The sequence below is a fragment of the Filicampus tigris genome, chromosome 21 (genome assembly GCF_054856515.1).
Source record: "Filicampus tigris isolate MCC_2025a chromosome 21, RoL_Ftig_1.0, whole genome shotgun sequence".
Classification (NCBI taxonomy): Eukaryota; Metazoa; Chordata; class Actinopteri; order Syngnathiformes; family Syngnathidae; genus Filicampus; species Filicampus tigris.
This window is the reverse complement of record NC_141237.1, coordinates 10,879,686-10,896,389: the sequence shown is the minus strand read 5'-3', so window position 1 is coordinate 10,896,389 and position 16,704 is coordinate 10,879,686. Positions and strand designations below refer to the sequence as shown.

The 16,704-nt window shown below is 42.2% G+C and overlaps 2 protein-coding genes and 1 long non-coding RNA gene across 3 annotated transcripts; 1 reads left to right on the top strand and 2 right to left on the bottom strand.

Annotated features, from left to right (window-relative positions):
• Positions 1-730: 730 nt before the first annotated feature.
• On the bottom strand, positions 731-6,853 carry spag6 (sperm associated antigen 6). The gene is made up of 12 exons (XM_086021407.1): positions 6,755-6,853; positions 6,408-6,477; positions 6,243-6,338; positions 5,999-6,165; positions 4,701-4,884; positions 4,409-4,614; positions 4,024-4,197; positions 3,796-3,948; positions 2,618-2,809; positions 2,422-2,538; positions 2,199-2,344; positions 731-1,016 (listed from the first exon to the last, which is right to left on the bottom strand). Exons 2-12 carry the CDS (start codon positions 6,430-6,432, stop codon positions 953-955), a joined length of 1,524 nt encoding a protein of 507 aa, XP_085877533.1. The 5' UTR covers positions 6,433-6,477; positions 6,755-6,853; the 3' UTR covers positions 731-952.
• Positions 6,543-8,831, top strand: LOC147127578 (uncharacterized). The gene is made up of 3 exons (XR_015084496.1): positions 6,543-6,800; positions 7,630-7,753; positions 7,855-8,831. It is a non-coding gene; the product is annotated as an uncharacterized LOC147127578 (long non-coding RNA).
• Positions 8,513-16,218, bottom strand: bmi1a (BMI1 proto-oncogene, polycomb ring finger a). The gene is made up of 10 exons (XM_086021408.1): positions 15,818-16,218; positions 13,448-13,574; positions 13,280-13,376; positions 13,114-13,169; positions 12,925-12,972; positions 12,221-12,332; positions 12,018-12,060; positions 11,828-11,926; positions 11,650-11,730; positions 8,513-9,512 (listed from the first exon to the last, which is right to left on the bottom strand). The coding sequence occupies exons 2-10, from the start codon at positions 13,557-13,559 to the stop codon at positions 9,162-9,164; spliced, it is 999 nt and encodes a 332-aa protein (XP_085877534.1). The 5' UTR covers positions 13,560-13,574; positions 15,818-16,218; the 3' UTR covers positions 8,513-9,161.
• Between the last annotated feature and the right edge of the window lie 486 nt (positions 16,219-16,704).

Genomic DNA, 16,704 nt, shown 5'->3' with positions numbered 1-16,704 from the left:
AAACAACAACTGCATTTTATCGGAGCAACAACTAAAAACAGCCACACAGTGGCCGGGCCTTTTTCCATAATAGTGTGAAGAAATAATCAAGATAATTTTGCTCAGTTTAACTACAATCGTGATTCATTTAAGAATATTTATTGAACTTCACTAAACCTGCCTAGAATATCATTTGAAAGAAAATATCATGTCATAGAATATCATCGGCATTTATAGTGATCAGTGTTATTTTGAGTGTCATATTTTTTATTCTTATTTTAATCAAAAAAATGTAATATTCCATATTTTATCCATATCATCTTATCACTAAATGTTCATATCATTACTAATGCACAGATTCATTGCAACCATATAAGCTACATGCATACATACTGAAGGGTGCCATCGTACCTTCAAAGAGGTTATAATGGATGAGGATTTAAACATATCATGTTAAAGAGGAGGCGGAGGTGCCAGCTGCTCGGCTGCGTCGGCGAACGCGACAAAACAATGCGGGAAGCGAGCGTGGATGTGGGTGCGAGACAATCAACAAAGAGCAGCTCGCCATGTGCGCTGCAGCTGCTCTCCACGCGCACACGCACGGCTTGAAAAAAATAGTGCGGCGGCAACAGCTGAGCCGCAGTAAGAAGCTCCGGCCGCCAGGGGGCACTGCGTAGCTTGGTCCCACACTGGAAAGACTTTACAAAGTAAACTTAACCAATCATCCAATACACTTAACGGGGACAATGAATTGATGTTAACATAGTATTTTATTTTATGTTATGTAACATTTATCCTACTCTTAAAGGTACACTTTTACAATCGTGTGCATGCAGTCTATGACGTTTTAATGATAGTCTAGTCTACACTGTTTCATTATTAATCATAAAACATCCAGCGACGTATTGAATGTTTGAGGCATATTTGAAGCACGTGGTTTCGCAGCGACGTAGCATGGGGATGCCAGCTGGTCTCAAGATATCTTAAAGTTCTCTAAGCGTTCCAACAACACTTCTGAGTAGCCCGGGGAGTAGTACCTGCAACAGTAAACACACAACATAATTTTTAAACTTACTTTTTGTGACATGGCACAGTATTTTAGGCATGATTTTTTTTTTTTTTTTATTCCTCAATGTAAATTCTGCTTTACACTCAGTGGGAAGATGTGACCGGTAAGGTGCTCAGCTCCTTTCTACTTTTGCAGTTTACAAAAAGAATGATTTTCATCCTTTTTACACTGCCAGTAAAGGCCCCAATTTCTCAGGAACGGTTAACTGACCGAGAGATTGGCTACGTTTACATGGACAAAATTCCTTTAATCCGATCAGAGTTCTTATTAAAATTATGATGGGATGCACTGTTTTCATGGACACAAAAAATATTGATCCGATTAGAATTTGTGTGTACTTATGTTTCGATCGGAACAAATTATTTTGACATGCGTAGACTGACCAAACATACCGGAGATAGTCGTAGAAGAAGAAGCTATAGTGACTTACGTGTCAACAAAACATTGCTCCGTCCATTATTCTATTTTAAACGTTAGCGTTATTTTGCATATTTTTTCTGTTTGCGCTGTTACGTCGAGTTAACAGTCCCTAATGGAGCGAAAAATGTTCCAGTTCAGCCTTGCGTCCGCCATGTATTTTGTTCGCTCTGCTTCTAGCGTCCGGGAATAACAGAAACATGTATGCTGACGTCACAGACATGCACGGGAAAGACAGTCTGCTCCAAAATCACCCCTCTCGTTCAGAATAAAATCTTGATCAGAATGGGCTTGATCGGGTCAGAGTATTCCAAATAGGGTGTGTACATGAAGCATTTTTATTCCAATCAGGCTTTTAATCCAAATAAAATGTGTCCATGTAGCAATTGTCTGCCTTATATGGTAGCGTGAGAGGCGGGAAACCAATGTGAAGTTCAACTCACTTCTTCTACCTGTTTATAAGGAATAGTGACCGTATAGTATTTTAGATGGCTCCCTATAGACACCGACATTAATGCATCAAATCGAATTACAGGTACAGCAGTTTTGGGCTATTGCTGAGGAAAAGTGACTTTTCCATTTTGTCTGTTTTTATATTGTATCTATTGTTATGCATCCTTTTCTAAATGTTGTTGCGGTCTTCTATAGAGTGTTGCTGTAAATATATTTGCATCGCATGGTTTATAGGACAAATTTGAGGTTTCATCCAGACTTTAGTCAAAAGCATGTGTACCTGACTATCTCCTCTGGGAAGCAGCTGTTGATAGAATTAATGTGTTCCTGAAGGACGGAGCCCGGCTCCGCCTGGATCTCTTGCACTTTCTTTAACCCTCCGCTGGTCACGAACTGGCGGCGAGCCTGACTGTCATGAGGTAACACCTATGAGACGAGAAGAGCGTGGAAATCACATTTGGGATGGAGAAATTGCCGATTTCAGGTTGTTTTGAGCCGCTCACCTTGCTGAATTGGCAGACAACATGTTTGATGATGTTGCTCGGCGCATCGTAGAGGAGTGACTCCAACGCCGGTAGGAAGGTACACTTCTGCAGGATCATCTTCAGAGCCTTCTTACTCTAAACCACAGCGGTTGTTGTGGATTAAATCTTGAATAATTCAACAGCGCACCAAAGCATGGGATACTTTCTTGTATACTTTGGTCTGAAGGTCCTCAGAGCTGTTGGCGTCCATGTAGAGTTGCAGCAGTTTGGGCAGCAGGTTGGCGGTGGCGACAGCCTTGGCGTGCACAGGGGTGTGATGTCCTATCTGGCCTATGCACCAGGCGGTGACGGCCTTGATGTGATGTTGCGTCTCCTCTGATAGACACAGAGCCAGCTGGAGCAAGCCCTGCGAGGACGGCAGGGAACCAAGCATGTGAAGGCCTTTTCACACTGAAGGCCGCAGCGTGATGTCAATAAACCCATTTAGTGTGCATGTGTTGAGGAGTCAGCACCACGGATGCTGCACCATTCCCGGGTTTCCTCCCCCCCCCCCCCCCCCCCAAGTAGGCCCCGCGACAGAGCGCAGTCAAGGCGTGGCTCAACCTAAGCGTTTGACTCCACCCACACGGATTCGAAGCACCTTCTTTGTTCTTTTTTGTTAAAACTATTTCCTTGGTGGTTTGAATGATGAAGTCACGCTTAGTTTTTAACACATTATTGAACATGGACACTTACAAACGCTCAACACTCAGTCAGTTGGGGCGGAGCTATGAACTGTTTGACGAAGTGGTCGAAATGGCCATTTGACGTTCATTCTGGGTGAACAGAGAGGGTGGTAGAGCCACGAACGCTTGTAAAGCGTGTTCAGGGGCACTGAAAAAGGGGGACGGGGGGTGGTGTTGGTTCTGAGTGTTTAGGGTTCAAAAGTTGTGGTCAAAAGACGTCCTCCATTTAGAAATGAGTGGGATGTGTAGTACCACTTGTCCCCAGCAGAGGATGCACCTCCTGTATGGTTGAGATTAGTATTTGGGTTTCAGTTGATAGTTTGCAATTTTCAATGTGTCATTTCATGTTGTTGTTTTTTTATGTGAAGTCATAGGACGGCGCATAATTAAAGCACCCAAGGAAAAAGTTTAACACACACATATAAAAAAAAAAGAAAATAGAAGGCACTTAGATGTCGACAATCCATGTGGGCGGAGTCAAACGTTTATGTTGAGCCGTCTCGAACTGCGCTCTGCAGCCATGGTTTACGCTTCTCCTTAAACTGAGCAAATTAAGCCAGGGCTTTCTTTTGCAACAATGAAAACTAGAACTTGTCGAGGTGCGTTCTTCTACTTTTCGTCCAAACCAATAGTTGGTATAGGAGCCAGGCCAAAACAACACACTTACTTGGGAGAGAATGACAGCCATGGCCAAATTCTCACTGTGGGCTGCCACATATCCCAACATCATGATCCCTGGCAACCTTAGACTTCCACGGCACTCGCCAAGGTAGGTGATCACTTCGGACGTGCCGCCACAGTTTACTATAACCTGGGACAGCTGCGAAAACAGAAACACAAGTCATACTTTGTGTGTGTTCCTGTTAGTGTCTGACAACCTGTGTGCAATAACTACCTCGGGAGTGTGTTTGACCACCTCTCTCATCAGAATGGTGACATTATTTTTGACACACTCGTCCGGATCCCGGAGGCACATCATGGCTGCAGGGAAGACATCGGCTTCAATCACCATCTCTGCCAGGCACACCGAGTGTTTGCTGATCTGACCTAGAGCGGAGAATACCTGCCTCTGTGTAGGAAAAAAAAAAAAAGCCACCTAAGTCCACTGTTTCCCAGAACCTGAGTTGCTCGCTGTCATAAAAACCCGGAAACACTGCAGTTTATGGTTGTCGATCCTTTCTATGCAAACCACAAAACCCGGTCCTTGGTAATGAGTTCAGTCTTCAGTATTGATGGAGTGTGAATGCTATGTATAATGCGCATTCCTTCATGGTTCTTACCCTGAGCTTGGTGTCTGGGTTGAGGATCATCTGTGCCAGATGTGCAATAGCGCCAGCTTCCACCACAATTTGGGCCAATTCCGGCGTATGTTTGGCGATGTCACTGAGCACCGAGGCCGCGGTGCGTTTCAGGGCGATCTCGGGCTCCAAGAGGCACAACACCAGCATGGGGACGGCACCTGCGTCCACAATGGACTGGGACAAGGCTAGGACAAAAAAAAAAGTCCACATGCACAGATGGGGAATGTGAAAATGATCCGACAACTTCAATATAAAGAATGTCATTTCTTACCATCATTATGTCGTGCAATGAAACCTAGAGCCAAGGCGGCAGCTTCCTTCACACCGGGGTCAAAATCCTCGAGGCAGAGAACGAGCGCGTCCACACCTCCATTGGCCACCACCGCCTGAGCAAGCTCGGGAGAGTGTTTGGACACTGCACGCAGCACGAACGCCGCTGCTTTCTTATACAACCTCTGGATAGAAACACATCAAATGAGACTTTTAACATAGAATTATACAGTTAGCATTTTTTTCTAGTATTCATTTAAAATATTTTTTTTATTGTAGTTCGCTGGGGTAGAACTGCACATTTGTGTTCCCATATTTAAAAGAGTAGTCAACGCCAAAATTTTCTTTACAAGAATATGTTCTATGCGGGCCCAATAGTCGAAACATGGCATTATGATTAATATTGTGTTTGTGGAATATGAGTTAAGAAGCAAAAGCCACCCGTTTTTAGCCATATGAGGGGGCGGCCATTTTGTCACTTCAGTTGACTGAAAATGACATCACAGTTGCTCAAGGCTCAGCTAATGACCAATCCTCCCTTATCTTAGCTTCAGAAAACAGGTGAGCTGTGATTGGTCGTTTCGTGAACCCTGAGCAACTGTGATGGCACTTTCATTCGACAGCAAGTGGCAAAATGGCCGCCCAGTGAGATGGCTAAAAACAGGTGGATTTTACTGCTTAAAGTCAACCCAAACATATTTTTTTCAAGATTATGTTCCTAGCAGGCCCACTAGTTGAAATACGGCATTCTGATTGATTTTGGGTTTCTGGAATATAAGTTAAGCAGCAAAATGCACTTGTTTTTAGCCTGCTCTGGGGGGACCATTTTGTCTTCTGTCCACTGAAAATGACATCACAACTGCTCACAGCAACCGATCAAGGCTCACCTGTTTTCTGAATCAGATTGGTCATTGTGAGCAGCTGTGATGTCACTTTCAGTCGACAGAAGACAAAATGGCTGCCCCCAGAGATGGCTAAAAACAAGTGCATTAACACATATTCCACAAACGCAATATTATTATATATAGATATTATATGTAAAAAAAAACAAAAGTTTTGTCACTTCTGTCGACTGAAAATGATCATTACCTCAGCCCTGAGCAGTTGTGAGGGGGGACATATTATTCCAAAGAATTTTGGTTGACTTCTTCTTTAACATGAGGGCCACAATAACAGAATATTAAAGTTCCACATCATCGCAGACAGCCACCACAATAATAAACATGCTTTGCGTTGGAGAGTACTACGTACTCTAATGACAAGTACCTCAAAATGGGGCATGCTCTTGTGAATACTCACATTCTGTATGGTAAGCGAGCGGATCAGCTGAGGCAGGATGTCTTCCTTCACCAAATTGTCAGCCAGGTCAGCGTTGTGGACCGCCAGGCGGCCCAGGGCCAAGGCAGCCTTCTGCTGGATGCCAGGAACCACATCCAGCATCAGCGGCCTCAGCATTGACATGACACCTGCAGGGGCGGGGCGGGGCGATGTTGCGCAATCAAACCGGATGTTGCACACGACCGTACTCGAAAGGTCTCCTTACCTGCTCGTTGGAGGATTTCTATGTTTTGTGGCCGGTCTGCCAGATCGGCAACCGTTTGCACGAACTGCATTCTTGATTTATTATACTGCTCAAAGACTACGTGGCACACAAAACACAATCAGACCCACATCTCGCTTACACGAGTGAGAAATCCACAAATCTCACCTTGAACGATCTGCCTTTGAGTCATTGTGTCAGCCGCCAAATGGGATGGTTTCAAGAATAGTATTCAAACCTGTACATGTAAATATGAGTGGCGTCATTTAGTCGATGCACGTCATCGCTTTTATTTTTCTACTCAATTTTGGCTCCTGGTTTGAAAACGAAGGCGACGCCAAACCGCAAGAAGTCCCGAGGTTCTTTGCGTCACCACATTCCGCATTTTATGACAAAGAGACGTCAACGTAACGACTGCGTTTTGTCGAGCGTGAATACAATTTGTGTGTATTTTTTACTCTTTATCTTAGCGAAAAACTGCAAGGAAAGAGAACCTGTCAGCTTACAAAACTCACCAACGTCTTGTCTTGAGAATCTTTTTTACAGCCAGTTGACTTCGAGGTAAGTCTGCACACCGAGAAGTCTGTGTTGTTGATAAATGTCACCATGACAACATTAGTTTGCCCAGATCGTCTATTTGGACAGAGTTGTCGCTCTTGCCCTGAAGTGGCAACTTTGCATGAAACGTGAACTCCCTCAAGCGCGTTTGTTTTAGTGTTTTGTTTTGGGCGAAACAACTATTTAAAACAACAAAACGGACATAGAAAATATATTTATTTATAGTATTAATGCGTATGTTATCCTTTGTGTGATCACCACGGCAGAAGATATATGCTAACTAAATATTTCACGTCTTTATTTTCACAATATCCAGTCTATCTTTAAATACAGAAACACTGGAATAACGATTACACGTCACTGTTAACGGTCCTGACACACGACCGACGCGCCTCGAGAAACCCACCGCCGCAGCCATTTATTGTTTTTAATTTGTTATATGTTTAGGGATTAAAAGTGTTATGCAAATATTTTGTTATTATGATTTAGGGCATGCAGGTGACCGATTACATTAGGCAATAATTTAAATGCAAATTCAGGCGCCATTGGAGCGGAACTCCGGCAACCGAGCACCCATTAGCGAGATGGTTGCTTTTTCGTTATATTTCAATTTATTAAGAAAATATAAAACACTTTAATAGTAATGAATATACATGTACAATCGTGTGCGTCGTAACTGTTACAGGAGGACGTTTTTGCTTTCCAAAAGATTCTCTATAGCCACGATGGTAAAAATCCAATCACACCAAATGCTTTATTTTATTTATTTTAATTGTGTGATTTTGAACACTTTGTGTGTATTTTATTTTAAACCATAATTATGTTCTATAAGGCAGACCTTTACAAGTGCACACGGGCGCCCTCTACTGACAGCGCTAAATCAGCAGGAACACGACAAAAGAATGCCGGCCAAGGAGCAAATGTCACCAACGGAACCACGTGACCACCAACCCACGGTACTTGGTGTGACATATTGAAGTTTCTTGCACTAACAAAACATATCGACTCAATTCAACCAAGAATAACCCAACAAATGAATGTGTTTTTGTCATTTTAGAGCCATTCCCAACAGGAATGCTGCAAGAAAAGGCAACTCGACATGAAGAGAAAACCGTACCACGCTAATGTTTTACTCTTGCTAAATTTATGGCTTTAATTCGATAGAACCTTGTTTGCTCACGTCAATCAAAGCGCGTTTGTCTGTCACTGCAGTTGACAGTATAATTCTGCTCTTAGACACGTGCAGAACCGGCAATTTACGTTTATAATACGGCACAACAAATATTTACAAATTCAACTTGACTTTATGAATATAGTTATTTAGAATTATCTATTTTTCCCATGTTGCTTTAACGAAGAGATTGCAAAATCGAATCGAAGTGGAGATCGCAAAATCGAAATGAGTTTACGAAATAAACACATGCTTTTGTTTATTTATTCTGCAAAAAAAAAAAATAAACCGCGGTGCTAATCTTATATTGATTCGTACCAAATTAAATCCCTCGGAACGAACAATTTGCTAATTCTGCATACATGCATTTAGTTTATTCTAAATAAATATCCAATAAATGAATTTAAGTGAGCAAATAAAAATGTTAAAATTCCACCGCATGAATTGAAATATCAGGTTTAAAAAAGTAAATTCCAAAAATGCATGTTCAATGCATGCAAAATATAAAATAAAAAATGTCCATCAAGACAAAGTGGATCATAGCTTACGCGTGTAAAAGTTTTTTTTATTTAGATGTTTTATACTGTGCAACAGTAACAATACAATAAGTTGTCCGTACAATCGAGCGAATCAACATAAAAACGGAAAACACGGGAGATGTGACGTCATTGAGCGTGAAATGTCGCACAAGCGGAGTGTTTTCCATCAGAAAAACATCGCCGTTGATTGAAAAGGCATTACTGTATATTTCTATGTACACGTGGCGTCGAAAAAACTGTTCAAATGTGTAATTTTGAGACGTGGACAGAGGAAGCTCCAGGTGTCATGAGCATGCATTTCAAATATTCACACACGAGCAGCAATCTGACAAAACACGTTTCGTTTGTGAAAATGGGGCAAATAAAATGACTTTTCCCCCCGTTCCTGTAAATAAAAATCCTGCATTACAAAAGGAGTAAATGCTGTACTGTCTCCCAGGCCCCCAAATGCTTTATAATAATATTCCCACGCAACTTCCCCGTTTTTTTTTTTTTTTAATTTTGAAATGCACTACAGAAATGACAAATAACCATAAAACGTCAGACTGGAGAGCTAAAGAGACTATACAATGGATCTATGTTGGCATGGTAACGGTGTTAGCTGAGCGTGTCTGGCGTTGGGCTGGCCGGTCCGGTCCGGTCCACTCGGAGTCGTCATCCGGACGAGGTCACAGAGCCGTTCAGCGACACCTTCCGGGGCTTGCCGCCGCCGTTGGTGCCGCCGAGCTGTGCGAAAGGGCGGCTGGGGGTCGAGGGGGCCACCGCCGGGGTCCCATTGACGTTGTTGCCTGGGGGGGCGCGAGGGGGAGGCAGCGGGGAGTGTGCCGGGTCGTCCGGGCTAGGCAAAGAGGAGGACGTGGACGGGGCCCCCGTGGGACTTCCGGCTTTGTCGCTGGCCGAGTCGCTCTCGGGTCCCGAGCGGTTGGCGATCCCTTGCTGGCTGTGGCTCACCTTCAGCTTCTTGCAGCTCGGCCGGACTCGGTATTGGAGCGGAAGTGGGCCCGTCTGCGGACGTCCCAACACGTGGCAAAATCAACTCAATTGTGACGTCATCGCCAGAGCTTTCACAAATTTGACACGGTTAAAAATATAAGGACTACAGTACATAATCATGACGCTTTTTTTTTTTTTTTTTAAGACGTTCAGTAAAATATGCACAAATGAAATAATCACGTTTCATTTGCCCACTTGCCAAATGACTAAATTGGACATTATTTAGGCCAGGGTTCACCAACTCCGGTACTCGAGGGCACCTGCCCTGCAGGTTTTCAATCTCTCCCTGCTGTAACACACCTGATTCAAATGATCAGATCATCAGCAAGCTCTTGAGAAGCCTGATAACGATCCTGATCATTTTAGCAGGTGTGTTACAGCAGGGAGAGATTGAAAACCTGCAGAACAGGTGCCCTCGAGGACTGGAGTTGGTGACCCCTGACTTAGGCAAATGTTTTAGAGTACACTAGAAAATCCTAAATGACCTCTATCTACTTTAGCATTAAAATGTAATATTTTTTTAATTACAGGGAGGATTTTTTTAAAAGATTTTTTTAAACCTAAAATGACATGACATGAATGTTCCTTGTAAGCTTTTTAAAATACAAAAATATAAAGATGAAAGTTGTATCGTAAAACTAAAACACCAAGTCAATTTTTCATAATCTAGATAATTATCTATTACTATGACCCAGTTTCTTGTCAGCTTCTTTTCAACTATAACGTGCTTCAAATGGTACAGCAGCCATATTACAATAAACTGAAACACCAAGATAACCCGAAAAAAATACCTTTCAATGTTTTTTAATTACATAAAAATACTTTTTTTTTTTTTAAATGGCGTAAGTTAATTATTTTTCTTCGGGGTTAATAACCCATGACACAGTAATATGAATGAGGATGTTTTAAGCAGAACTATAAAATGCTCTAAAGCAGGGGTTGTCAAACCTTTGACACTAAGTAACACAGAAAAAAAAATTCTTAGCTCTCCATTACATTACAATACAGTATTGTAGTAGACCTTAGTGTTCATAAAAAAAGGAACCAGGTTTTGTCTTTAGAAAGAGCATTATTTTCGTAAGACACTATAAACACTAACACTGTGCTCAAATATGGGATCATTTACAAAATTATTGAACTGAACAATTAACTTTCTATCCATACAATTTCAAACAATGTTCATGAAAAAAGGTTAAAAACAAACTTTCTTAAATATTGAATGCAAATGTGTTGTGGTAAAAAGTTAAATATAACTGAACTGAACTGGCAGTTATTTTGCATACCACAAGAGAGAATCCATGTACCTCCAGCGGTACTCGTACCACACTTGATTAACAGTGGTACAAAACCAATTTACAAACTTAATAAAATGGCATGTGAAGTTATTTTTATAAATTGTTTTTTTTTTCCTCTCCAGGGTTGAATGTAGTATGAGCAAGAAAATAGTTTTAATCATCTTGTTTTTTTAAACGATACAATATTCTACATATCGTGTAAGCCACGGACTAAATGAGTAGCAGCTGGCCTCTTCTAGAAATAGCACACCAGTGATGGGACATTGTGACTTTCTAGGAAGGCTGGAGGAGTGATCATTTAAACATCTAAACACGTGTAGAGACTTATCTAAATAAAGATTTGTCTTTTATACTCAGATGAATATCATGAATTGTTAATAACCTCCAGCTCCTTTTTCAATAAAAAACTATAGAATGCACATGTACAAGAGAATCATGATATAACAAAGTAAATTCTATAAACACCAGAAAAATCCTGGGCGAGGAAAAAAAATTGTTTGAGTGACATTTAAAAGTTTTGTTTGGTGTACCTACATTTTTTTTTCTCCCTGTTTATATTCTTTTCAGGGATGAAGTTATTCAATTATTTATTCTTCTCGCTCCTTACAAAATATAGAACTATGAAATATATATATATATATATATATTATTTTTTTTTTTTTAATTCTTCAAAAACAAAACAAAACAAAAAAAGCACTCCCCCCCATCGATATTCTCTATATGACTAAACTTACAACCCTGCATGACACAATTGTGACTTTGCAAATGGGCGCAACAAAAGACTTTTTACATTTTGATGTTTCAAACTAAAAATATGAATCAAAAGTGCAGATAACTGCGTGAATTTGGCTCACCCTTCTCCAAGTGTAGATATACGCTATGTCCATTAATGTGTAGTAATCTTTCAGGGGTTCATCTTCATACATCACTTCCACCTGTAGACAAAACAACATTTAAGAATAGATATATTTCGAAAAGGCTAAGAATATCATCAACACATAAAACCATTTTTGAAGGAATAGAGCAAACGACCTGGTAAGTGTTGGGGATGTCCATTTTGCTGCGCAGGAACTTCCTCAGATGCATGATGGTCATTGCTGCTGGACACTGCAGGTACCTTTTGCTGGCCATCTGCCAAAGAATTACAGATCATTTCTAGAGGAAAAATAATGCTCCAATTTGAGACGGAATTTACTGAACCACAAAAGATTTCCGTGCAAACCTGATCTTTGCTTGAATGCTTATCTTCAAGTCCAACCGTCAGTCTGCACGGAATCAAATGGACACATTTAGAATTGTTACTTCACCTTTTGGACAGTCGACACATGACACAAATGTCCACAAACTGCAAATCCAGTGCGAGATTCGTCAGATCAATGTGAACAATTTCACAATAGTAGACGGAGATTTGAAAGTCTTCTTAACCTGACACTGGGGTCAAAGAACTCAATCGAGAGGCTGATGATCTCATCATCAGTGATTATTCTCTTGTCCTCATCTGCCACCTCCCCTCGGTCTTCATTGGAGCCATTAGAAGCTGCAGAGCAAAGACACGTGAATGAGTATATTAAAGGTTCGATTTGTAAAAGTTGCATTTTATTATAGGATATATGACAAGCTTTTGAATCAAACGTCATAGCGATACTAAAACGTGCAATAGTAATGCAGACAGGATGATGATGGGATTAAAATCTCAACTTCATTTCAATGGGTCGGGAGGCTTTATTTTTGTATGTATATTTATAAAGCATCTTGATAAGTGCAATCCACATTTTTAAATAACATTGATTCACATAACATGAAAGTTGAAGCGATAAAGTCACATTTGTTTGCATTATTGTTGTAATCAGAATTATTATTTACTGATGTTTATGCCACACTTTATTTATTTGCCCTTATTTTAATGTAATTCCACTCTATAAGACAAAAAAAAATACATATATAAATCTGATGTTGTTTTTTACAATACAGATTTATTGCATGTGTTTGTCAAAACATACACGAAAGGATGACCTTGAAAAAATATTTGCATATTAAATTGCGATATTGAGAAGGGAGAAAATGGCAGTTAAGATTATTTTTCAAAAAGATCCAGTGCTTAGCTTTGTGTGATTTTTGCATAGTCTCACCTTCCACTGGGTGTTCAGCATAAAAATCTCTTCTCCTCTTCATTTCATCTGTCCAAGAAAAAAACGAATTATTAATAACATCCCTCTTAAGTACACATTCAAATTAGGGTTTCCACATTTACTTCATTTAAAAATTTTTTTTTTTCAATGTAACACAATAAACGCATCACTCGACTATCACGTTCTTACTTTTAAACAGGCCCGGTACCAGTTTATACACGATGTCCTGCAGAGTTTTGTCAGACCTGCACACAGTTTGCAATAATAATGACTCAGCAAATTGGAAGAATGTGAAAAGAACAGATGATAAGAGACTCCTTATCTTTTCAAATGTGTGAAGAAGACGCTTTCTCACCTAATGTTGAGCAGAGGCTTGGTTTTGTGCACTTGCACGTCACAGATTGGACAATATTTGCTGGTTTCCAGGTAACGGACGATGCACATTTTGCAAACTGCACGACAACAAAATAGGTCTTGAAAAGGTGAAAATTCAAAAGAAACCCACGAGTCCAACTATGCTTACATGAGTGCAGACATTCGATGATGGTGGTGGCGTCGATGAAGTAACCCCCGCACAGAACGCACATGAGGTGAGGGTTGAGCTCGGTAATCTTGATCCTCGTCGTCCGATGCATGATGAGCAAAAGGAGCTGATTGCATGAAGACGAAAAAGAAGAAAAGAGGAGGGGAAAAAATGACAGACAGTCAGTGTGCCATTTGGAAGAAGGCGGCTGTTTGCTTAACTTGTGTTAAAGCAACATAATCTTTTATGCTAATTTGATCATAAGCGTCATAAATCTTCCTCACAAAGGCTTTAGTAAACGTAACTTGCATTGGCTGCAATTTTTTTTTTTAAAGCTTGCTGTTAAGGACGAGCAACATGAATAAAATATGGGAAACATATATACCTGATTGGAAAACAATTCACATGCAGGCAAATTGATTTTTTAAAACTTGTTTTGCGATCCGACCCGATCGTAATTCCTTATATCACCTATTTTAACTCAAATCTGTTCCGCTTAATTTTTATACAATTAAATATGGAGCGTGGGGGCGCTTCTCACGTCAGGTGTTGGGGCGAATCCCACTGTGTTTCTATGGCAACCACTTTTGACGATTCTCGCGTGGGCACACCAATAACAACTTGAAAGGAAATTAATGTTAAAATTAAAGATCATGCGCGGCGAGTTGCACGCATGATCATCCGACGCGGCAAACGAGAGGGGAGCGCAGTTCTCCATCCCCAGGCATGCACACGCGGAACCTCTGCGTGGACTCTGCACACTGCATGCCGACTGCGCGGCTGCCATTTTGTGCAGGAAAAGAAAAAAAATGAACCCGCGGTCCGCTTCTCCCACGGCGGCATTTGTGTTAAACGTGGACGGCGTGAGGCTATCGGGTGTTTACGCGTCATCTTCACGACGACGCCCAAAATGAGGTCCCCACCCCTTCTTAACTCTTTAGAATACATTAAATCCAGTCGAGCTAAAAAAAAAATTACTGAAAAGGCATTTTATATTTACAGGTCTCACTTTAAGAGCATTTTTGGGGGCTATTGGACAAATTGCGATCCAGAAAGCTCTGACCAAACTCTTGCTCACATTTCTCATATATTTACTGCAACACATGAACCCCAAAGTGTGACTACTTGATAACCAACGAGACAGTTTAGTTTCCCATTTTAAGCGCAAAAGGCTCTAAAGGTTGCTGATTTTTTCTCGCGCAAAACACGTTCGCGTGGACTTTATCACACTTATGGAGTGAACAACGAATAAGCCAAGTGGGTGTAGAAGATTTAAGAATTTTTACGGGGACTGCAACACACTTACATGCTGTTATAATTCTCCCGCACTGTTAAAAAAAAAAAGAGGAAATAAAAATCGGCACAACATTGAAGCAAACAGAATGGATTTTTGCTGTTCTGATCCATTTGTAGTCCTGCGAACACACAAAGTGCGTGACAGACTCCACGACGGCAATGACAAACATTAGCTGTCAAGCCTCTCGCGGCTGCACTTCCGCAGAATATAGGAAAATATGAATATTTCTAATCACATTTAATGGCAAAAAAAAAAAAAAAACCCGAGCAGCCCACGCTGGATCCGAGCCACAAAACTCCAAATGGAATTCCTGATGATTTTGGCAGCTCCGCCACACACACACAAGCAGCCTTTTGTAAAGCTGCACCATTCCTTTATTTTTAAAAATCCCCAAATCTCAACCAAATGACGGATATCAGCCGATCGGTACATGACGCGCGTGAAGCATGGGGTCAACTGAACCGATGCTAACAAAAGCAGTCGGTTCCGAACCATCTGAAGATCCACATGAAACGGACCATGCACACTTGCTTTCGCCGAGTAGTCTTCCAAGTTAAGTTAATAACTCGGAAAATAAGTCACAATCACGCACACACGCGATCACGTCGCATGCACAAGCACCCAAACGTCACATTTCTATAAAATGAGGAGGCTCCGAGCAAATGCACCCCGTTAGAAACCTCCGGACGTCTCGATCGTGCTAACATCGCAGCCCAGTCCGCCGCGCTTCACCCGCGAGCCGCCACATTACACGAACAAAAAAGCACACAAAAACAATCCCGATCTGCCATCAAACCGCACGGACGCAATGCCCGCAGACCCACCGCGGAAACTCGCGTATTCCCGTGGATTAAATTGTCTTTCAACCCGAGCTGGGAACCTCTTTTCACCGAGAGATCCAGCAGAAAGTGCGCAGACACACACGGAGCTCCACGTCGGTTGCTCGCCGCACCGACGAAAGCCTCAACATCCGCCGCTGGATCGGCGCAGATGGTGGGAGAGCCGCGAAAAGATCCACTGCAGAACCGCGCCGGGTGCCGCTTCGTGGCTGAGGCGATGCCGGGAGCACGTACCTGTGTGCGGGGCTCGGCTGGCTGCGGCTGGGGGGCGGACAGACAATGAAAGTTGGGAGGCGAATCAGCAGCGAATGAATCGGAGCCGAGCCGCCATCTTGAAGCAGGCTGCAGACGCTGTCAGTGGCCGAGGCGAGCGCATTTCACACGGGAGACGCGAACGCCGCCCTTCGTGGGCACCCGCGCACTTTGCGAGCGTGTCCGATCGGCGCTGGCAACGCGACCCGAAGTCCTCCGGCGTCGGCTGGGTCCGGTCCGCACTTGGCCACCGCAACTTTGCCTCCAAAATACCCACTTGGCCCCCTCCTCCTGAGTGGAAAGCAGCAGCGGTGCTAGTGTGTGCGTGTGCGTGAGCGTGCGCGCGTTCCGTGGAAACTGACACCGTCCCCAAAATGGCTTGTACTTGGACCGCCCCATTTCGGTCACGTGAGCGTCTGCTTAAGGGAGCTCGGAAATTACTGTCGGCTGTTTTTTTTCCCCCCCTTGCTCTTTCCCGAGGAATAGAGCAGCGAAAATGAATCCACGCGCGTCACGTCACGCGTGGGGAAACGCATTAGGCAGTTTGTGTGTTCTCCAACCCGGAATGACACTTTTACGGGCGTATCAAACGAGTAATATTTGCGCTCTGGTGTGTGACGCACTTTTTTTTTTTAATTGACGTTTGCCAAAACATTTTTTTTTATATCCACGTTAAACAAATCAGATACAGTTTACGCAATAACGTCTGAGAGGGTTTATTGTAAAATGAACACGATGTTCCTGTCGTTACTTCAGCATTTAGTGGAAGGTTCAGATTCTTCCTAAACTTTCACGAAAAAGCAGGAGATTTATAGGACCCGGTACCCCCGAGATGGATCCAAAATTCCCAATAGGAGGTTAAATGTCAC